This window comes from Drosophila biarmipes, chromosome X, assembly GCF_025231255.1.
Source record: "Drosophila biarmipes strain raj3 chromosome X, RU_DBia_V1.1, whole genome shotgun sequence".
Taxonomy (NCBI): domain Eukaryota; kingdom Metazoa; phylum Arthropoda; class Insecta; order Diptera; family Drosophilidae; genus Drosophila; species Drosophila biarmipes.
In genome coordinates, this window is record NC_066611.1 from 18,425,348 (window position 1) to 18,448,961 (window position 23,614).

Sequence of the window (23,614 nt, forward strand, 5' to 3'; positions counted from 1 at the left end):
CTTATGGCTTATAGTGGGTTTTCCATATTTTCACCATCTTATTGGTCTTTAGTCCTTGGTAAAACATTTAAAATGTTTCACCAGAGAGGAAAACACGTACTTCACAGGCAATGCTTCTAATACAGCAATCTGGTAACACTGTTTTGCTGCACACAGGCCGCTGGTCACACTGCGGTTGGGCAGCTTTTGTTTGGCGCATTCGTTGGCGTGTGAAATAAAACAGATTTGCCTGTTGCTGCGTCATTTGTTGTTGCCGTTTCGCCTTTTTTTGGCTTTTCGTTTTTCCAAAAATAAAGTGCGTTTTGGGAGCAGTGCGACAAACGACATATCCACGGCTGCCCGCCAAGACTTCTAAATTTATGTAAGTTTTATTTTCGTTTTATGGCCGTTGTGTTGTTGCCTTGTTGCTGTTGCATTTCGCATGTGCCGCCTGGTTGCGTTTTTTTGGGTTTATTTTTTCTATTTTTACCCTGACACACTCACATACTCACGTGTGCCTTCGCCATGCATTTTGCATATTGGCTGCGCTTTTATTTCTATTTATTTCGGTTTCATTCCCCTTCAAATCAACGAGATCGCCCGGAAAATTGGGTCGTAGGGATACGGTGGGCCAGTGGTGGGGTCTGTGCGACCGCACACGTACGCGGAAAAACAACAAACAGCGTGGCTTCATTAAAATTGCTCATTTCTCTTTTATTTTGGCCAACAAATTCCCGCATTTCCCCCACGGCGGGGGGTTCTAGAATTTCGAATTTCCAGAAGGGGGCCGGGGCGCTGGATTGGACAATTTATTGTGCGGTTTTTAAACTGTGGCATCGTTGCATATTTAACGTCCCCCAGCTGCGCTCCTATTTTATGTGCTCTGTGCGTCCCAGCGAGTTGCATATGAATGAAATTGGGCAAAATCAAATTAAAGCACGTGCCTGCAACTGAAATGGAAACACGGTGGTGCAGGCCACATAACTCTGTTAAGTTTAATTTGTTTGTGCGGCGCAGCTCGGCGGAGCAGATAAAAAGTGTCTGATATTCATTTTCACAATATTTATGCGACACACTCGTTTTGGAAGCCACTTTGCGGGATTAAAGTGGTTTAGTTTTCGATTTTATGGTAGTTGAAATATTCTAGTTGCTCAGTTTTAGCAGTGGATTAGGGAGTTTGGGTGATAATTGAAGGCAAAACGCAGGGAGAATGTTTAAAATATTTGTATTATAAAAATATATTCCAAAACGGTGAATAGAACACACAGATTTTATTATTTTTTAAGGATTTATTTAATAGCCTTTAAACGACATAATGGACATTGTTATGTGTTCATTGAATATAGTATATTTGCTTTATTATGAGGTAACAACTTCCAATATTTTCGAATTCAAGGGTAACCAGAAGCACGAATAGCCATTCAATAAGGCCAAATAGTTCTTGGAAAATCGGACTATTAATTCAAGAACCCTGCCTCTCTCTGTCGCCCCAACAAATTGGCAGAGAAACGAAACGAAATCAATTGGAAATGGGCCTAGAAGCGATCAAAAGTGGACGCTTCTGTTTCTAGCATGTGTTTTATGGGCCCACGCAGGGACGCACACAGCGGCACATGAGATATATATTCGTGGATGGGACAGTGGGACAGACATGCGATAAATCGCCGCTGATATTTATAGAGGAGTTTAGTTCAACGACACACCCAGCGAATCAAGAGCAACAAAACAGGGGCAAAGTAAAAAATCAAAACTAACACAAAACACGAAGCGAAACTGAACGAAATCGAGCGAAATGAAAACCAGGCTAAGCTGGCGATGACCTTGCGATACCCTTCCATGCTGGCTGAGATCTCTGGCCATTGGAATCGATTAATTTATGGACAAGCTCGTGGCCCACTTCCCTCGATAACGCATGTACTCTGGCGAAGGGAACAAATAATGGCGAAGGACAAGGCACAGATATCTCTGGATACCAGGATGCACAGCGAGAAATAGGGTCTATATAGTGGTGATTTTAACCGGTTATCTAGGCAATGAAGATGTACTTTATATGTGGTCCTTAACCTATACATAACCCTACTTTACAGCCAACATGGCGGATGGGTAATGGATGATTTTTAAATTTGATTAGTGTAAATATATTTAATTTTTTTTCTATGCTCACATTTTGTTCAAGAAAAGATTTTCTATCCAATAAATAAGCAACAAATATGTACAGATTTTTTTAACTTAAACATAACCTCACTTTAAAGCCAACATGGCGGATGAGTAATGAATTTTTGTAATACTATCAATACTTTAAATTTATTTGTTTTTTTTTTTCTGTTAGTATTCGAATAAAAGTATTTAAAGTATTCTAGCAAATAACTAAGCAATAAATATTTAGAGATTTTATTAACTTTAATATAACCTCACTTAACAACCAACATGGCGGATGAGTAATGTTTTTTTTTAATACCATCAATATTTTGAATTTATTTTATTTTTTTGTTTTGTTAATGTCCGAATAAATGTAATAAAGAGATTTATTTTATTTTGTAGTGCTAGTTATAGTTTTTATAAAAGTTATAATGACGATTTAAAGATGTAATTGCTTAGGATTGCTTTCCAATATTCGCAGTACTTTTCTCCCAGTGCCCACGCAACTTTGGCCCTGTCATCATCGGGCCATATTCAAGACATTTTATAGTACGCGCGTGTCCATCGATAAGCAGCAGCATAAGACCCGGCCCGCCCTTTTCCCGCCCCGATTCCCCCCACTTTCCGTCCTATGGCATTGAAAATGCCGTAAAATACCAGGGGGAGAGGCGACATCACATCGTAACATCGTAAATCGTTAACAAATTGAAAACCAACCAAAATAATCGCCAACTTTTGGCAATCGGTTGGCGGTAGTCGGAGAACCAAAATCGATTCCATATTCCATTTCCGTTTCCAAAGAAAATCTGCGGTAAAAACCTCATTTACAATTCTGAACTTGAACAAGTATTTTGAATCCATTGAACTTGAAGCGAAAGTGCCTCAAGGATACAATTACGTTACCAAGCTCTCGGAAAAGGAAATATTATACGAGTATATTCCTCTTAATGTGTTTTTAAGATGAACTAGAACTCACTTCCAAGCCTTATTTCTTAACGCTGAAATGGACTTCCCTATGATTAGTAGCCGAATCGAAGGGCCCCTGGGCTTTTCCAGTTTTTCACGCACAATCGATAAAACCATCCCGGTGCGAAGTCAACAGGTGGAAGAGCCGAGGAAGTGGGGGCGTCACAAGGGGAGGAAGTGCTAAAAAACGCAACTAAGTAAAAACCGAATAAAATTGCCGCTAATCAAAAGCTGCACGAATACTGTGAAAAGTTGCGGCAGGTGAGTGGAAATTCTGGGTGGCAGGTGGGTGGATTTTCGGCTCTTGGTCGCTGCAAGCCCACGTGTGCAACAATAACTAATCAAAAACTGGGCGGCGGTGGGGGAGTGCGAATGGTTAAGGCTTAGGTTTTGGTTTACGGATTGTAAACTTGGTCCTTGCCACGCACACACACACGCGGAGGCGAGTGCAACATGGCAGCAGCTGCAGACATTCAGCAGTTTGTTGCTGCCTTCGCTGCTGCCGCTAGAATTCATTTTAAATTGAGAAAAATCGCAGCTACACTGGCACGAAATCACGAAAAGTTTTAATTATTTTCTAACAGGCGAACACACACGCAGCAAAGGGAAAACAGCAGGAAAAACAAAAACCGGGTAGAGAAAACCCGGGGAGCGGAAGAGGTGAAAAGTTGCCCGAGGCATTTCGGTTTTGTTCAGCGGTTCGTTACTCATTTCGTTCACCACTTCGCAAAGTAAGCAAACTGATTTTTCCCATAACTGGTAATTGCAATTCCCAGAGGCCTATTGAACAAATTTGATGAATCGAAATTATTTTGTTATTCTTATATGTGGTGTAATCAAAATGTACAACATTCGAATGTATAGTTGTTTTAAAAGCGTTTTGGTTAGCTTTCTACTCTATTGGTTTTTTATTTATTCCTTTTATATTTCATATTTATATTTTAAAAAGAATCTTAAATATATGGATTAAGATACTAACCATTTTCTGCCAAAAACCATTTTTATATGTTTCAAAACACCAGAAATTTCGCAAAGCACATTTTATTGCATAGTTTTGGGCATATAAGCTTTTTAACAAGAATTTCGTATATAATAGGCTTAGTACAGTTTTTTGCCTACTTTTAGGCGACTACGTTTTTGTTTTTAAAGAATTTAAAGTGCTTTTCCCGGAGATTACAGGGGGCTATCCCAATTCGCAGGCTCAAAAGAAGACATTTTGGGCTGCTCCTAAGAGACTAATATGAATATATTATTTACTTGAAACTAGTCGTAATTTGATCTACTCCTATATACCAAGTTGAAAACTAATTATAATTTATAATTAAGAGATTATTTACTTAAGAAAACATTTAGGTTAAAGGCTTTAATTAGATCTGTTCCTGGATTATATTAAATAAAGATGTTAATTAAAAAAAAAAAAAAAAAAAAAAAAAAAGTGCTTTGCTTATTGAATTCATATTAAAATGCGGGTCGAATTGGAGCAGACTGAAAATGTCTAGGAGATGTGGGGAATACAGTAGGGAGAAAAAGTGCTTGACCTGGAAATACTATACCCGAGACGGAGTATCCAATGGGTAGCTGTGGAATTTCGGCACGTCTTGGGCGCAGAGGAGATCCGAGTCCAAGGAATGGTCCTGCGAAATCGTGTCCTGGCCCTGCCCCTGTGCGGGTGCAAGGAAAGGAAGAGGGAAATTAAATACGTTAAATAACCCATATACATGCACGTGGCCGCACACACACACACACTCGCACACTCACACATTCCCACGTCAATTTGTGGTCATTTCCTTTTTCATCAGCTGGGGCAATAATTCCTCGTCCTTTTCCCTCCTCGCTGCCTCTCTTCCTGTCTCTCTCCTCCCTCCTAGCCTGCTTTTGGGCTGTTTTCTTTGCTCGCTTTGTTTACCGTTAGCTCTCTGCAATTGCGGTACGTGCAGGATGCCCGACTTGTCCGTGTGTGTGTGTGTGTGTGAGTGTGGAAGCGAGAGGCGATGCAGAGAGAAAGAGATGCAAAAAAGGAGATAGGAATACGGGGCAGCCTTGCATAAATATTTCGTAGCTCGCTTTTCGACAAATATTTTTCCGACAAAGGAAACGAGCAGAGGGAACGGAGAGCAGGAAATTCAACCATACTCTTAAATTAAGTCTGGAAACGACTGGAGAGGCCCCATGAAATATTGATGCCGTGCACAAGTGCTTAAGATATAGTCGATAAAGTCGCCCAAACTCCGAGGAGCATCTGTCACGTTCGAATTAAATTGAAAACTTAAAATGCTCACAGAACTTTGCCAAGCCAGTGTTCAAAGCAAATTTTCCTTTCCAGCCTTTGCATTGATATCCGAAGAGAACAGTTTAAGAGGCGAAAACTGTACAAACAATTATAAACAGTATAAAACAATTAGGTTCAAATATTTCCCAATAAATTCGTTGGTCTTTGAAACAACAAATTCCATTGCATACTGTTAGGCAGCTGAGTAATTCGCTTCAAATCTCTCGAGGCTTTCGGGCTTATTTATTGCCCCAAGTGGCTATATGTAGGCTATGTATTATTCTAAATAATCAACATTGCATATTTGCAAATAGTTTATATGCGTTAGTCACAAAGAGACAAGCAAATGACACATTTCGAGGTGAACTCACCTATGGCTAACTTTCAAAGTGTTATAAATTGCTTTTTGGTTTATAAATAGTAACTTTTTCAATCTCGCACCCGCACCCGCCGATTAAAGCGCATCCGAACTGAATTTAAACGAAATACATAAATTTCGGAATGCAATTTGGCAGCTCATGCGGAATAATGCTCTTAGGACACCGCATATGCATCTCGCTTGCTGTCCCGCTCTGCCTGTGTGCTCGTGTGCGTGCGAGGACATGTGGTTGCATGCATGTGTAGGAACCAAAGTGAATGACAAACTTTCGGGAGAGCGAGAGGGAGCATGTCTCTGGGCCATTTGCATAAATATTGCCTCTGCCGGAGCCGCTGCCGTTCGCCATCTCGCTCGCACACACTTGCCGCGCTGCGTGGGACGGCCGCTAGGTGGCGCTGTAATCAACTGTGTCAAAATGCCAGCGCAGAAAGTCAAAAGTCGTCGCTGTCAGGCGAAGAAAAGGGCAGAAAAGGGCCGAAAGTGAGGGAAAAGGACTCGAGCAAGTCAAATTTTAAACACACCACAGCACACACACACACACACACACACGCGTATACATAGATTTCAAGGCACACCTGCCCAGCATCAGAGACGCTGTAAATTGAGGTTAAAAACGAAACGAAACGAAGCCAAAGGAGGCAAAAAGGAATACAAGGCAAAAGCGTAAAAAAAGAAGGCTGTCAACTTGACAGGCACGTAGGTGACTCGCCCCTCCGCCTCTTATCCCCTCGATGAAAGGTAGACAAGATGTGTAAAGCGCCATCTCCGTCTCGCTCTGTCATTTGTCATCTTTCACGGCGTTTTTTGCCGTGTCTCGCGCTGTTTTTGTTGCTGTAATTGACACTTAAACTCGAAATTTGACGCAAATTGCTGGAACACAATGCAAAAAATATATACTTAAAAAATGTAAGGTGCAACTGGCTTGATACTCTATATTTAAAAAACGTTATCACCTTGATTGTCAAAAAATGTTTACAGGAGCACTATAAATGATGCTTAAAAGTATGCTGTGAAAAGAAGGCCTTCCCTTGTCATATTTCGCAGCATACTTTTACGCACCCTCTAAGCGATTTTCCAATTTCCAGAGATTTTTGTGGCCACCCTTGATATTGGTTATTTACCGACAGCAGCTTAAGCGTCATAAAAGCCATAGATTCTGAGCTTAGCAGTTTTTAGTGCGCGGAAGGGAGTTGCTTTTTCCATGCAACCGCTGTTGCACTGCACTTGAAGTGTCTTGCAACTGTAATCAAGGCGAGCAGAAGCACGCAGAAGGAGCGACGTTTCAAGTGTCGCATGCGGAAGTCTCTGCCGCAGCCTCTGTCGCGTCTCTGCCGGGGCTTAAGGCCCGCTTGCTTGCGTCACAACCGCGCTGCTTGACAGTGCGCCCCCCCACTCGCACCGCACAGCTGCACTGGGCATAAAATCTAGCGAAAAGAAAAAATATCACTTAATTTTGCATTTTCGAAATTCCAGTGTCTTGAAATTTGGAGGTTTGCAAACACCTTAATGTGTGCCGAAAAGTATGCTGTGATATGTCCAATGATGGAATTCATTTTTTGTGGCATACTTTTAGATACCTTTGTATGGGATTGTGCTCTATTTGATGCCAAAAAGCGTTTTCAGTGCACCTACTCGTACTCACCGTGTGCACACACTCACTCGCTCGCCACCTGTACATAATGAATTGTAATTTGAACAGACGCGGAGCTCTGAATGTGTGCATGTGTGTGTCATGCCCACTCTCCCCTCCTCCTCCCCCCCCCACTCTTTCTCTCCAGGCGTGTGTGTGTGCGAGTCGGCTATTAACTTAAATTACGTAGCATACTTTTGTGCGTCGCCTGCGGATTTAACGGCATGCCCTCGCCTGTGCGAGTGTGTGTGTGCTACAAAAGCATCGCATTAAAGTCGCACACTCACACATGCGAACTCGGTGGTTGGGATTGTGCAGAAGAGGAAAAAATAAAAGAAATCTGAATGAAAATAAGAGAAAACACGGATTTATTGTTGATGCCAGGTAACAAGAATTTTAGTGCTGTCTTGATTAAAGCCCTAACATTATTTACGCACAGAGCCGCGCGCTAGGCGTACATTTGCATAGTTATGCTCTTCACCTAACACATGTAATGTGCCAGGAAAACGGATCCGACTCGGCAAATAGAGAGCCCGGCAGTGTTCGTGAGATTTCACAGATAATTCTGCCAGATGTGGAAAGTATTTAATTTATGCTAAAATCTGTTTGGACATGCCAAACAAATGTTTACAACCTAAATTAGTGTAGCCCATCGAAATGAGCGGAGCGATGTACACACACATACACCGTTTCGGCGGTTATCCGACAGGTGTAGGTGCGGTTAACGGGAAACGGGCGACGGCTGCCGGGCGCAGGTGTCAAAACCGGAAACGGAAACAAAGTTTGCCCTTGCCTTCCGACCACCGGCGGCAGCCCGAAAAAATCAAAAGCAGCCACATCAGCGGCAATTCATATGCGATTAGGCCAAAGGATCGGAGCGGGTGCAGCCATGTGGTTTGGCTTGCTTGTTGCTGCACAACAATCCGAAAAACAAACCGCAGTTGCTGCCAAAATCTGTCAGCCATTGCGGGCTGGGGTATATACCCTAAAGGTGAACTAAGTAAATTCCAATTATAAGATATTTTTGAGATTCAGAAGATGTTGTCATAATTTCTTTGGCTTTTCCACTTCCCTGAATATTTTTAATATTCCCCGATTAAAGAGCACTTGCCAATTCGACCTGGAAAGCCGTAGCCCATCAACCGCCCTCAATTCCCAGTTCGCATTCAATTCAATTTGGGAAAGACAAATACTTTTTAATTATTTATTTATGCATATGGCAAACGGCGCTGGTGGCGGGGATCCGGGGATCAGGGGGCCTGGGCGGACCTGCTCATTAACAAAACAAACGACAGCTGAAAAGGGGGCGGAGCGGAGGCATTTCAGTTGACGCAGTTGTCAGACAGCTTGGCGCCAATTGCGCTGTGCGACCTTCACTGGCGGCCACAATAAGCGGGAAGTTAACCCCCAGCCTCCGAAAAAAGAAAAGGAAAAAATAAAACAAACCCACCTCCCACACGCAAGCTGCGTATACGCAGCGTGCTCGCCTTGCTTCTTATGCTCAGTACGCTCTAAAGGTATACAGAATTTATGGTATGCTGTCAATAAATATACTGCAAAATGTAGTTAAGTTTTGTACTTAAATAGTTTGAGATTTGAAATCATTTTAAAAATGCCCAAAAGTAAACTACAAAATGAGGTAATAATTCAAAGCATACTTTTGAACACATTCAAAAAACCATGTTGCACCGCCAAAAAGTAGGCAACTGCTTGTGAAATCCCAGGGTATTCGATTGTTGGATCCTTCTTCCTTCTTCGTTGGCCTCCCCCTTTTTCTCCTCGGTCCGAAAATGGAATGACGGGCAAAGTGAAAAAATGGCAAGAGGCCCAGGCGAGCATTAAGGGATAAGCTCGCAGTGAATATGTTAATTGTGCTGCCTTTGTCCGGGAGTGTGAGTGTGTACCAGTGTAGGGCGGGAATGGTGCTCGGAATGGGAGTGGGGCTGGGAGTGGGGTCTAATGGGTGGCGCACATAAGAAGGGTCCATAAGGAGAGAGACAAACTGCTGACAATGGAAATGTATTATAATTGGAGAGGGAGACAATTTCGTTGGAGATTGATGATGCCTTTGTGGCTAAGCGCTATTCCTAAGTGGATAAAAAGCTGAATTATCGACATGGCCCCTGCATTATGCATGACATGCATAGAATTTATCCCATTAAATCCAATATGCCATGAAAAGCTGTGACAGAGAAGCATTTACAAAGGTTGCTAAAAGGTGGCCCATGGAAAATGTGTTTATGAATTAGTCGTTGAATTCTCTTGGGCTATTTCATATCAGCACAAGCTGAGCGGTCGTATGGCCATCAGAATCTTGGCTATGTTGTCCCTGAGCACGGGACTCATGGTCCTTTGCTTCTCTAGGCTGCTGGGCTGGGCATGGGCCTGCGACAGTTGATACAGATCGGCGTAGTACTCCATTCCCGCGATGCCCACGGCATTGAAGCTGGCCGACACCTCGGTGCAGTCAATTATCGAGGTCTTCAGCGGGGTGACCAGTAAGGTGGAGTAGTACGGCACCTTCTTGCCCTCGATCAGCTCCCGAACCAGGAGAACTGCAGTCCGGGAACCGGCCAAGAGGTTCCACCGCGACCAACTGAAGTTGTGCGACTGGGCCAAGGTGGAGAGACACGCATAGCAGTGCATCTCCATCACGTAGTTCTTCTCACAGGAGCCCTCCGTGTAGCAGAAGGCATCCTCGTCGGGGAAAATATCCACGGCGGACAGGATGAGCGTGGCCTTGAGCTCCGAGAGCGACAGGGTCTTTCCTATCATCTCGGTGATGCCCTGGGTGCTGCCACCCTGAAAGTTATTGACCGTATAGCCCGATTCGGTTATCGTCATGTCCAAGCTGATCAGCGAGGCCGTGAAACTGAAGATTATGGTGCCGGGACTGAAAGAATGATGGGGTAATTAAGGTTAGCAGGTATTCCTATACGATTTTACTAACTTTTTCATATCTGGCCGCAGGTCCCAAGTTTGATAGGGCATATTGCTGTATTTATTCAAAGCGAATCCAAAAATACCTGTGGGTTTCCATGGGCTTTTCTTTATTTTTTGATATTCATAGGCAGCTTTCAATTTCTTACCCAATCTTCCGGTGCGAAACTGTATGGACAGCTTGTCCTCATTAAACTTGGTGTCGTGGACATCGCGGGTGCTCCACTTTCCCTGGGTTATGGCTGCCGCATTGCTCATTTTCTGTTTACTGTGCATTATACATTTAAATAAATACAAAAAAAAATTTGTTAACCTCTTCCAACGGTTTTTTATTTCGCACTCAACTATTCAATGCAACTCAGTTCGATTAATCTGTGGACTTAATTTATATTCATTTGATATCAAAAGTGAGTCAAGAACGATGCAACGTATCATTAAAGAAATGTCCTCCTGGCTCTCAAGACTACTTTCGCCTTAAAAAATAAAATCAAGAACACTTTCATCTTAATTTCAAGATCGCTTCAACTCAAAAATCGAAGTCAAGTGTACTTTCGTCTTGATTTCAAGAAAGTTTCTTCTCGAAAAAGTAAGAAATCGAATTCTCAAATTGAGAACCTATGATCTAAGCTTTTTCTGTTCTCAATATGCATACCTTTCACTGTCACTGCTGTCACTGTTAGTCGGAGGACCCAGCAGGTCGTGCAGGGTGTTGCCCGCCGTGGAGGCTCCTCCTTCGAGCAGCTCCACCAGGCTGTCCACATCGTCGTCGTCGTCCTCGCTGCTGTCCAAGCTGTTAGAGCGCTTGTCCTTTGGCTCGGGTTCCAGTTCCGGTGGCAGCTGTGAGTCCCGCACAAAGGATATACCCGTGTAGTAGGCAAAGGCGGCGGCTGCTGCGGCGGGCTGCAGGACATCCACCAGTTCCTGGCTAAGAGGCTGCATATTCTCCGGCGGATCGGCTTCGTTTTCTGGCTTCGTGTCCCTTTCTCCTGGGCATAGGGATGGGATAAAGAATTTGAATCCTTCTATTGGATATATCTCACCTGCTTCACTCCCTCGCGAGCCTGTGGGCGACAGCTGCTCCGATATCTGCTGGATGAGCTCCTCCTGCTGATCCCTGGGCAGCTGGAGTCGCCACAACCGGTCCATGTCCTCGATGAGCTGGGAGAACAGATAGCCCTGCTGGAGGATGAGAGGCTTGGAACGCGGTGCCAGTTGACGGAACTTCAGAAGCTTATCGAAGCATAGAGGGGGGAACATCTCGGCCGGTTCCTCCGTGTCCAGGAACTCAGCTCCCAGACCCGTCTTGGGTAGGTCCTTGGGTATCACCAGTTGATCCTGGTCGGCTGCCTGTCCTTGACCCAGGCCCAATCCCTGACCCAGTCGGATGTGGGTTTGACGGGCCAGAAACATCACCTTCCGCTGTCGCTGGCCCGTGGCCATAATCGGAGTCGACTGCTCCAGGCGAACGCAGAATCCCTGGGGCAGCCGGGGCACCACGAAGTCCTTGACCAGCCCATACAGATCCACATCGCTGGGGATGGCCCGCAGATCGAAGTCGTTGATTTCGCGCAGCACCTGCTGCCGGCTGGACTCGCCGGCCATGCCCGATTTCTGGGAGCGCACACGGGCAGCTGGACAGCGGGGCGAGCTCTTCAGGGGGCTGGGCTGGGCGTGGGTGGAGAGGGGCGTGGCCTCGGTGGGCGTGGCCGTGGTGGCAGCCGCCGTTTCACCCGCCCCGGCACCACCGGCCGTGCCATCTGCCTCCGTGGCATCGCCCTCGCCGGCTGACTTCTTGGCCTGCGGCTTCATGCCGTCGGCCAGCTCCATTTCCAGGGTCTCCACATGCGTCTCCCAGCGACAGGCCACAGGTGGCTCGAACCAAATCACCGAGTCCGGCAGTCTTGGGGGGTTAGAATTCAGGGATTAGGTTTCGTCTTGAAGGGAACTCAATACCCACTGTAGGGTGACCAGGGCCAGTTTGTCCAGGGCCGCCTCAATCATCCGCATCTCGGCCTCAATCTCCTCGGGCAATCGCCGCACTCCCGGCAGAACTGGAGGCGGGGGCTTGTAGGTCTGGTAGTACTCCTTGTGCACCAAGCTGTTGGCTGAAGTGACTGGAAGTGGAAGGAGGTTAGTCAACTAACAAATATAATCCCTTAAGAATGCAACACAACTGGTGCGTATGAAGGATCTGGCATTCAGCTGCTTGTCCTGCTGCGGGGTCTCCAGGAAGTCGATGCAGTAGACCCCGCCGATGATGCGGTACTTGCGCAGATTCACATCCGTCTCCAGCATTCCGTAGGCCTCCGGCCCGATGGCCCTGCGATGGGCCTTGCTCAGCTCGTCCTCGTACTCCGCGTACAGCTTGTCCACGTCGTAGGTGCGCTCCCGCGGCGGCTGCGAGCTGGCCGAGTGCTGGTCCTGGGTGAGCTGCTCCAGCTCCGAGAGCGGGATCTCCCGCCCGCACTCGTCCAGCATCGCCTGCAGGATCTCCTTGCGCTTGCGCCACTCCCGCTTCGTCTGCCGCAGGATGTCTTCGAGGTGTGTTTAAAGTAAATGATAACTATAAACAATTTTATTTAAAGAGTATCTCACTAGCATTGGCAGATCTGGCATGCTTCAGGCAGTAACTGCTGCAGTAGTCACTGAAGTGGTCGTAGTTCAACCTGAGACCCCGCAGAGCTGAGCTCTGCAGGTGAACCGTGGGTGGCAAGGAGATTTGCATCTCTATGGTGGGGAAGTCGATCTCATTATGGGCGGACTGCTCGCCAATTCGGGCCTTTGGGTTCAGAGCTCTGAAGCAAGGGGTTTCAGAGGAATAATATAGTTTTAAGATTAAAGATATCAGGGTCACTTGCATTTGAGCATCTTTGGAGAAGGTCCAGACGAAGCTCTGGAAAACATCAGAGGTGTAGATGTGCTTCGACACTCCTGGTCTATCGATTCTGCAGGAAATAAGAATAGATATAAAACGGGATCATGTAAAAATATATATTTAAGATATATAAGATCATAAAAAAAGGTTCTTCAATTCAATATTCCCCTTCAAAGGTAGTTTTTAATCCAAGACCACTTACTCCATATCCCTCTCAATATGCGACATGGTCTTGTAGGTGAACTCGTCCAGGTGCTGCTTGAGGAACACCCTCATCTCGGTCTTGAGCTTCACGAGATCGGCGGCAATAAGGGCGGACTTCTGCTTGAAGGGCAGCATTTCGTCCAGCTCATTGAGGATCTGTGAAGGATCCATAATAGACAGATATAGGGAATACGGGATCTTAAAGGGACCTCACCCCCAGAACCTCCTTAATCCGCTGCGAGTAGACGTCGCCGAGGCGTCCCTGCTGCTGACGCAGCGAGATCCTCGTGAGATCCGGCACCTGGGCGTCCTGGGTGAGCAGGGTGCGCTCGTCGGTGCGCAGCAGCCAGTTGCGGGACTCCAGCTGCCGCTTGGCGATGTCCGTGTGCCACTGGTGGATGTACTTGCGCAGGTCGCTGGGACTGGCCGCGTTCGGCAGCCCGTTGCAGCGCATGAACTTCTCCCAGTCCCGCTCGTGCCGCTCCCCGTCCTTGATGGCCTCGATGGCCGTGCGCACCGCCTCGAAGAACAGCATGCTGTCCTTCAGCTGCGCCCGCCGCTGCCGGTTCTCGGCCACCTCCTGCTGCTGCCGGTGCTTCGCCTGCTCCATCTCCAGCTTCTTGCGCTGCCGGGCCTCCTCCAGCTTCTTGAGTCTGCCGGGGAAGGGGGATAGGTATTCATGTGTTTTTATTTTAACCCCCTAACAGAACAGGATATCCCCAAATAACGACTAAGAAGCGTCCCTTTTTAACGGATTTTCAATGTAGTTTCGCTAATTCAAGGCGTACACCTAAAAGACCGACAACTCTGAGCAGCTTGCTTCCAATGCTAACGATCCCAATTAATTCTAGAAAAATTAATTTTTTGAAAAAATGTTTTCATTTTTTACAAGGGGTAGGGTCGGATTTTTTTGGAATTCAGTTTTTGGTTAAAAATACTCCTTTTTTAGTAGTTTTTTGCTCGTAGTTTCCCCAAATCAAGGCGTACAGCGAAAAGAGCGACTGTTTTGAGCAGCTGGCTTCCAATGCCAACGATCCCAATTAATTCTAGAAAAATTTATTTTTTGAAAAAATTTTTCATTTTTTACAAGGGGTAGGGTCGGATTTTTTTGGAATTCAGTTTTTGGTTAAAAATACTCCTTTTTTGGTAGTTTTTTGCTCGTAGTTTCCCCAAATCAAGGCGTACAGCAAAAAGAGCGACTGTTTTGAGCAGCTGGCTTCCAATGCTAACGATCCCAATTAATTCTAGAAAAATTTATTTTTTGAAAAAATTTTTCATTTTTTACAAGGGGTAGGGTCGGATTTTTTTGGAATTCAGTTTTTGGTTAAAAATACTAATTTTTTGGTAGTTTTTTGCTCGTAGTTTCCCCAAATCAAGGCGTACAGCAAAAAGAGCGACTGTTTTGAGCACCTGGCTTCCAATGCTAACGATCCCAATTAATTCTAGAAAAATTTATTTTTTGAAAAAATGTTTTCATTTTTTACAAGGGGTAGGGTCGGATTTTTTTGGAATTCAGTTTTTGGTTAAAAATACTCCTTTTTTAGTAGTTTTTTGCTCGTAGTTTCCCCAAATCAAGGCGTACAGCGAAAAGAGCGACTGTTTTGAGCAGCTGGCTTCCAATGCCAACGATCCCAATTAATTCTAGAAAAATTTATTTTTTGAAAAAATTTTTCATTTTTTACAAGGGGTAGGGTCGGATTTTTTTGGAATTCAGTTTTTGGTTAAAAATACTCCTTTTTTGGTAGTTTTTTGCTCGTAGTTTCCCTAAATCAAGGCGTACAGCAAAAAGAGCGACTGTTTTGAGCACCTGGCTTCCAATGCTAACGATCCCAATTAATTCTAGAAAAATTTATTTTTTGAAAAAATTTTTCATTTTTTACAAGGGGTAGGGTCGGATTTTTTTGGAATTCAGTTTTTGGTTAAAAATACTAATTTTTTGGTAGTTTTTTGCTCGTAGTTTCCCCAAATCAAGGCGTACAGCAAAAAGAGCGACTGTTTTGAGCAGCTGGCTTCCAATGCTAACGATCCCAATTAATTCTAGAAAAATTTATTTTTTGAAAAAATGTTTTCATTTTTTACAAGGTGTAGGGTCGGATTTTTTTGGAATTCAGTTTTTGGTTAAAAATACTCCTTTTTTAGTAGTTTTTTGCTCGTAGTTTCCCCAAATCAAGGCGTACAGCGAAAAGAGCGACTGTTTTGAGCAGCTGGCTTCCAATGCCAACGATCCCAATTAATTCTAGAAAAATTTATTTTTTGAAAAAATTTTTCATTTTTTACAAGGATTTTTTTGGAATTCAGTTTTTGGTTAAAAATACTCCTTTTTTGGTAGTTTTTTGCTCGTATTTTCTTCAAATCAAGGCGTACAGCAAAAAGAGCGACTGTTTTGAGCAGCTGGCTTCCAATGCTAACGATCCCAATTAATTCTAGAAAAATTTATTTTTTGAAAAAATTTTTCATTTTTTACAAGGGGTAGGGTCGGATTTTTTTGGAATTCAGTTTTTGGTTAAAAATACTCCTTTTTAGTAGTTTTTTGCTCGTAGTTTCCCCAAATCAAGGCGTACAGCGAAAAGAGCGACTGTTTTGAGCAGCTGGCTTCCAATGCCAACGATCCCAATTAATTCTAGAAAAATTTATTTTTTGAAAAAATTTTTCATTTCTTACAAGGGGTAGGGTCGGATTTTTTTGGAATTCAGTTTTTGGTTAAAAATACTCCTTTTTTGGTAGTTTTTTGCTCGTAGTTTCCCTAAATCAAGGCGTACAGCAAAAAGAGCGACTGTTTTGAGCACCTGGCTTCCAATGCTAACGATCCCAATTAATTCTAGAAAAATTTATTTTTTGAAAAAATGTTTCATTTTTTACAAGGGGTAGGGTCGCATTTTTTTGGAATTCAGTTTTTGGTTAAAAATACTCCTTTTTTAGTAGTTTTTTGCTCGTAGTTTCCCCAAATCAAGGCGTACAGCAAAAAGAGCGACTGTTTTGAGCAGCTGGCTTCCAATGCTAACGATCCCAATTAATTCTAGAAAAATTTATTTTTTGAAAAAATTTTTCATTTTTTACAAGGGGTAGGGTCGGATTTTTTTGGAATTCAGTTTTTGGTTAAAAATACTAATTTTTTGGTAGTTTTTTGCTCGTAGTTTCCCCAAATCAAGGCGTACAGCAAAAAGAGCGACTGTTTTGAGCAGCTGGCTTCCAATGCTAACGATCCCAATTAATTCTAGAAAAATTTATTTTTTGAAAAAATTTTTCATTTTTTGCAAGGGGTAGGATCGGATTTTTTTGGAATTCAGTTTTTGGTTAAAAATACTAATTTTTTGGTAGTTTTTTGCTCGTAGTTTCCCCAAATCAAGGCGTACAGCAAAAAGAGCGACTGTTTTGAGCAGCTGGCTTCCAATGCTAACGATCCCAATTAATTCTAGAAAAATTTATTTTTTGAAAAAATTTTTCATTTTTTGCAAGGGGTAGGATCGGATTTTTTTGGAATTCAGTTTTTGGTTAAAAATACTAATTTTTTGGTAGTTTTTTGCTCGTAGTTTCCCCAAATCAAGGCGTACAGCAAAAAGAGCGACTGTTTTGAGCAGCTGGCTTCCAATGCTAACGATCCCAATTAATTCTAGAAAAATTTATTTTTTGAAAAAATTTTTCATTTTTTGCAAGGGGTAGGATCGGATTTTTTTGGAATTCAGTTTTTGGTTAAAAATACTAATTTTTTGGTAGTTTTTTGCTCGTAGTTTCCCCAAATCAAGGCGTACAGCAAAAAGAGAGCGACTGTTTTGAGCACCTGGCTTCCAATGCTAACGATCCCAATTATTTCTAGAAAAATTTATTTTTTGAAAAAATTTTTCATTTTTTACAAGGGGTAGGGTCGGATTTTTTTGGAATTCAGTTTTTGGTTAAAAATACTCCTTTTTTGGTAGTTTTTTGCTCGTAGTTTCCCCAAATCAAGGCGTACAGCGAAAAGAGCGACTGTTTTGAGCAGCTGGCTTCCAATGCTAACGATCCCAATTAATTCTAGAAAAATTTATTTTTTGAAAAAATTTTTCATTTTTTGCAAGGGGTAGGATCGGATTTTTTTGGAATTCAGTTTTTGGTTAAAAATACTAATTTTTTGGTAGTTTTTTGCTCGTAGTTTCCCCAAATCAAGGCGTACAGCAAAAAGAGCGACTGTTTTGAGCAGCTGGCTTCCAATGCTAACGATCCCAATTAATTCTAGAAAAATTTATTTTTTGAAAAAATTTTTCATTTTTTGCAAGGGGTAGGATCGGATTTTTTTGGAATTCAGTTTTTGGTTAAAAATACTAATTTTTTGGTAGTTTTTTGCTCGTAGTTTCCCCAAATCAAGGCGTACAGCAAAAAGAGCGACTGTTTTGAGCAGCTGGCTTCCAATGCTAACGATCCCAATTAATTCTAGAAAAATTTATTTTTTGAAAAAATTTTTCATTTTTTGCAAGGGGTAGGATCGGATTTTTTTGGAATTCAGTTTTTGGTTAAAAATACTAATTTTTTGGTAGTTTTTTGCTCGTAGTTTCCCCAAATCAAGGCGTACAGCAAAAAGAGAGCGACTGTTTTGAGCACCTGGCTTCCAATGCTAACGATCCCAATTATTTCTAGAAAAATTTATTTTTTGAAAAAATTTTTCATTTTTTACAAGGGGTAGGGTCGGATTTTTTTGGAATTCAGTTTTTGGTTAAAAATACTCCTTTTTTGGTAGTTTTTTGCTCGTAGTTTCCCCAAATCAAGGCGTACAGCGAAAAGAGCGACTGTTTTGAGCAGCTGGCTTCCAATGCTAACGATCCCAATTAATTCTAGAAAAATTTATTTTTTGAAAAAATTTTTCATTTTTTACAAGGGGTAGGATCGGATTTTTTTGGAATTCAGTTTTTGGTTAAAAATACTCCTTTTTTGGTAGTTTTTTGCTCGTAGTTTCCCCAAATCAAGGCGTACAGCGAAAAGAGCGACTGTTTTGAGCAGCTGGCTTCCAATGCTAACGATCCCAATTAATTCTAGAAAAATTTATTTTTTGAAAAAATTTTTCATTTTTTACAAGGGGTAGGATCGGATTTTTTTGGAATTCAGTTTTTGGTTAAAAATACTCCTTTTTTGGTAGTTTTTTGCTCGTAGTTTCCCCAAATCAAGGCGTACAGCAAAACGAGCGACTGTTTTGAGCAGCTGGCTTCCAATGCTAACGATCCCAATTAATTCTAGAAAAATTTATTTTTTGAAAAAATTTTTCATTTTTTACAAGGGGTAGGGTCGGATTTTTTTGGAATTCAGTTTTTGGTTAAAAATACTAATTTTTTGGTAGTTTTTTGCTCGTAGTTTCCCCAAATCAAGGCGTACAGCAAAAAGAGCGACTGTTTTGAGCACCTGGCTTCCAATGCTAACGATCCCAATTAATTCTAGAAAAATTTATTTTTTGAAAAAATTTTTCATTTTTTACAAGGGGTAGGGTCGCATTTTTTTGGAATTCAGTTTTTGGTTAAAAATACTCCTTTTTTGGTAGTTTTTTGCTCGTAGTTTCCCCAAATCAAGGCGTACAGCAAAAAGAGCGACTGTTTTGAGCAGCTGGCTTCCAATGCTAACGATCCCAATTAATTCTAGAAAAATTTATTTTTTGAAAAAATTTTTCATTTTTTGCAAGGGGTAGGATCGGATTTTTTTGGAATTCAGTTTTTGGTTAAAAATACTAATTTTTTGGTAGTTTTTTGCTCGTAGTTTCCCCAAATCAAGGCGTACAGCAAAAAGAGCGACTGTTTTGAGCAGCTGGCTTCCAATGCTAACGATCCCAATTAATTCTAGAAAAATTTATTTTTTGAAAAAATTTTTCATTTTTTGCAAGGGGTAGGATCGGATTTTTTTGGAATTCAGTTTTTGGTTAAAAATACTAATTTTTTGGTAGTTTTTTGCTCGTAGTTTCCCCAAATCAAGGCGTACAGCAAAAAGAGCGACTGTTTTGAGCACCTGGCTTCCAATGCTAACGATCCCAATTAATTCTAGAAAAATTTATTTTTTGAAAAAATTTTTCATTTTTTACAAGGGGTAGGGTCGCATTTTTTTGGAATTCAGTTTTTGGTTAAAAATACTCCTTTTTTGGTAGTTTTTTGCTCGTAGTTTCCCCAAATCAAGGCGTACAGCGAAAAGAGCGACTGTTTTGAGCAGCTGGCTTCCAATGCTAACGATCCCAATTAATTCTAGAAAAATTTAGTTTGTAAACTGACTTTTCAGGGATGAAAAAAGCAATTCTGAATTTATGCAGAAAATTCTCAATTTTAAAGTGGTTTTGTAGTTTTTCCAATTCAAAGTTTTTTATCCAGCTAAAAGACCTACTGTTCCGAGCAGCCTGCTTCCAATGGTAGCAATCCTTTTCACTTTGAGGAATTCTTAGCTTGCTTACCTATTTTCTAATTTTCACTTGAACACTAGAACTTATCGCGAGATTAAAACATCCTGTTCTTAGTACTCACTTCTCCTTCTCCATTTCGATCCGCATGAGCTCGGCCTGCTCGGCCTCCAGGCGGGCCTTCTCCTTCTTCGAGAGCTTCTTCTTGGGCGGCTTTGTTCATGAAATTTGCATCATCGTCATCATTATGGTAATTAGCATCTTCATCAGCGCTGAGCCGGGCGTTTGACCCGTGGCCTACCATCTTATCCTTGTCCCGAGCAATCCTCCTGTGCAAATGGAGCCGGTGCTATTGATATTGATCCAACACGAGTCCTGGCAACCTTGTTTCTGTTTGCGTCTCTGCTGCTGTTTTTGTTTTTGCCAGCTGCCCGGGCAACTCAGGTGGCCGGAAGGCAATCCTTTCTGGCCCGCCATAATTTCCCTAATTAAATATTCATTGGGGAGCTTAGCGTTGGCCAAAAATGTTTACCGAAAATCCCCCGTCAAGTTGCGCGTGGCAGGAAACTATCCACGGGGAAATGAAGGCCGGGTGACACGCCGGCTCCTCCCAGGAGCAGGGGGATTGGATGCGGAGGCTAGGGGAATTCCGAGCTCGGGACTCCAGACTCCGGGTTCCGGCTGAGGTGAGAAGACAGCGATGCTTCGGGGACTCTGGGCAGCTCGGTGTAGAAAGTCACCGAAGCGAGTATCGATGGCAAATCAGATAAATTATCTGTTGGAACGTAGATTAATAGGCCACTTTTAATTTGAGTACTTTAAAATGTCCTCGCCTTTAATAAATGCAAAAAAATATAATTGAATTCTCACAACAGAGAGCCATTAAATATTTAACATTTTTCCCTTGCGCGAAATTGACAAAAGCACTTTTTTAATTTCCCACGGCAGTATTGTCCATTATCATCGGGCTAATTGCCGCAAGGGTAGAGCGTTTTCCGATTGAACTTTGCCAACTTGCCCCGTGTCCTGTTTCCCCCCTTTTATTTTTCCTTTTCTGCGAAAGGCTTTCCCATGCGAGTCTCGGGGTAATTCTTTTTCCTTTTCGGGCTGGCGAAGCGGTTGTTCTGCTTTTTTCCCCCTAGGTGTCAAGGCGACAACGGCGCTTAATTACCAGCCTATTTAAATTTCAGCCCGGCCAGAGCTCCTCCTGGTGTCCCGGTGTCCTGGTGTCCTGGCTAATTGCGGACCCACCTTTGGCTTATCAAATTAATAGCAGTTGCAGGTGCTCAGGGATGGGCGAGTGGAGCTTTTAAACGGCAAGCGAAGCCCGACAAGTCAATCAGTGGGTTTTCCCTACCCTCGCCAAAGGGTTCTTGAGTGGGGTTCGATGGAATCAATTAGGTTTCTTGGGTGATAAATACCGCACATGAGTTTGGTAACAAGTGGCTTTCTTACTTTTCCCGTTTTGAAATAGAAATTGTACAAAAACTATTTAAAGAAGTATGCATGTCCTAAAAAATAAACAAAGGAAAATCTTCTTTACACAAATATCATATATACTTTACATATTAATATACCTATAAAATACCTTTTTGAAACATGTTTATATATAGAATATGAGGGCGTTTATAATCGTTTGTATATTGATAAGTTCAATAATATTTTATAATATAAATCACAGATCCGTAAGTAACCTAATGAACTCCCTATACAGATCTTAATCCTAGGTCTATTAGATTTTAGAAAATGTATAGATGAATATTAAGTTCTGAAAGTGTTTATGCTAGTGTGTTATATGGAATATGCAGCCGTAAAACATACATAAATTGATAAATTCCATGATATTTTATAATCTAAATCACAGGTTTCTCAAAAACTCCCTATGAAAAGTGTATAGATAACTGCAATAAATGCCCTGACCATCCCCGCCTTTCATTTATTTTCTGTTCGCCCTCCTCCCAGGTTTTTTATTCGTTTTGCAATAAATAATTGCAGCTTTCCCGGGGAAGCATTGCGCAGCCACAGGACATGCCTCGTAATCCCGCCCTCCGGCCACTCATCTGCCAGGTGGGCCAGGTGCTGGTGCTCATAATGCCATATAATTTTTGTGTAAATAATGCAGATTGTGGGGCCACCGGTTGGCATGACAATATGTTTATGGAGACCCGGCTGTAATTAGTTTAAATTGGTCCGCGGGGCTGGACTAGGGAGGGCAGGCAATGGAATAGTATAAATGGGGGGACTTGGGACTCGTGGCAGATGCACAATAAAAATTTATCATACGCACCGCTGACGTTGACAGATCGTCGAGCTGAAGCCTTGCAAGTTGGCTGGCTACAGGCGACAAACTGCCACAAAGGCGATAAAAAATACGAGAAGAGGAGCCGGGGGTCCTTAGAATCCGCCGTCATCCTTCATCCTTCGTCCTGCTGACTCCGGCTGCAGCCTTTCCCACTCGTCTCCAGCTGAATCCTGAATGCCGCACGCCCGAGTGAACTTTGCAATCTGACAAAATTGGTGAATGGAGCACGGTTAAATGCTCCGTGTTGCCGGGGAACAGAGGCTGCACAACTGAAAGCTGAAAACTGGAAAGTGGAAGCCGAGAGCTGGGTGTGCTACTGCTGCCGGAGTTGCCTTTGTTTAACCCATGTTGCCCATAATGTCGGGGCCGCTCTACTGCCTTTTCTTCTCGGGCGTGTGAAAGGCATTTGTGAGTGCTAAATTGCGCACAGGCTGAATCACAGTTGCGAATTAGCTTGTGCATTCGCTTTAACAATTAAATTCAGGCTCTAGCTTGGCACTAGGAATTTATATTGGAATTTAATAAAAGATATTCTCATGGTAATAGGATTTGTTCCCGGTCGGTGGTCTATTCTGCCCTTGCAAATTACCCACACAAACTATATGTAGACCAAAATTTAATGGAACTGCATGCTATGTTTCCTTTTATTTTACTTTGTCCTAAAAAAAGGTTCCATTAAAATGAATTTATTCTGGCTGCCAGTTAAATAATAAATCCATTTAGTGAGTATCTCGCAGCTGGATACTCGACTCCTGCGCTCTTGGCTGTCGATTTTATAATTATGTATTCTGGGGCTATAACTGGTGTCCAGCTGGGCGGGAATGAGTTTGCCAACGGCACAGCCAGACATCGTTGTGGGATGAGGATGGGGATGGAGATGAGCATGAGGACCAGGACCAGGATGACGACGACGACGACTGCGGAGAGTGTGATGCGAGGTGGAATGGTTTCTTAATGTGCTCGATGCGACGTTGATGGCATTGCAAATGTGCACACGCTCGAGTCCCCAAAAACGTGGGGGGATGTGGGTGCTCGAGAGTACTTACCAGACTGTCGGAATCGGACAGCCCCCAGTAACCGAGCCCCCAGAACACCTCCCTTTCCGAACACTGAAAATTGCAAATATATTGAGACATTCCCATGAGCTCAATGATGATTCCCATTTGGAGATGATCCAAGTCGTTGACATAATTGAACCGATGGAGAGCTTTGTTTTGGCTTCTTGGGCCCCTCCGGCAATGAGAAGCATATGCTAATGGGTAATAGAACCATGGAAAGCCGTGGCCCTGGTTCTCTGTATACACGTTGTATAAATTATGGATAATTTACTGCAGACAGGTGAATATTTGATGGGGTAATTGTATGCAAAGTAAACAAGACTGAGGTATAAATATATCAAAAGTATGGAAAAACTGTATTTTGCATTGATTATGTTAAATAGCTTATGTTGGTGTATAATAAAATAATAATAAAGTTGCTTTTCAACAATGTTGTGCTGTGTTTAATGCCTAATATACTGATTTATACAAACTTTTTATTATCTTTCCAGCTCCCCGTGAACGTAATCTCTCATATCGTCGTTTAAACGCCTTCC

The 23,614-nt window shown here is 42.7% G+C and overlaps 1 protein-coding gene across 1 annotated transcript; it reads right to left on the bottom strand.

Annotated features, from left to right (window-relative positions):
- Positions 1-9,639: 9,639 nt before the first annotated feature.
- On the bottom strand, positions 9,640-20,682 carry LOC108023311 (dynein axonemal intermediate chain 7 homolog). The gene is made up of 13 exons (XM_017092612.2): positions 20,662-20,682; positions 19,843-19,931; positions 13,596-14,034; positions 13,380-13,537; positions 13,161-13,247; positions 12,898-13,097; positions 12,477-12,836; positions 12,260-12,416; positions 11,343-12,202; positions 10,955-11,288; positions 10,452-10,570; positions 10,313-10,388; positions 9,640-10,255 (listed from the first exon to the last, which is right to left on the bottom strand). Exons 1-13 carry the CDS (start codon positions 20,680-20,682, stop codon positions 9,640-9,642), a joined length of 3,516 nt encoding a protein of 1,171 aa, XP_016948101.2.
- Positions 20,683-23,614: the final 2,932 nt, after the last annotated feature.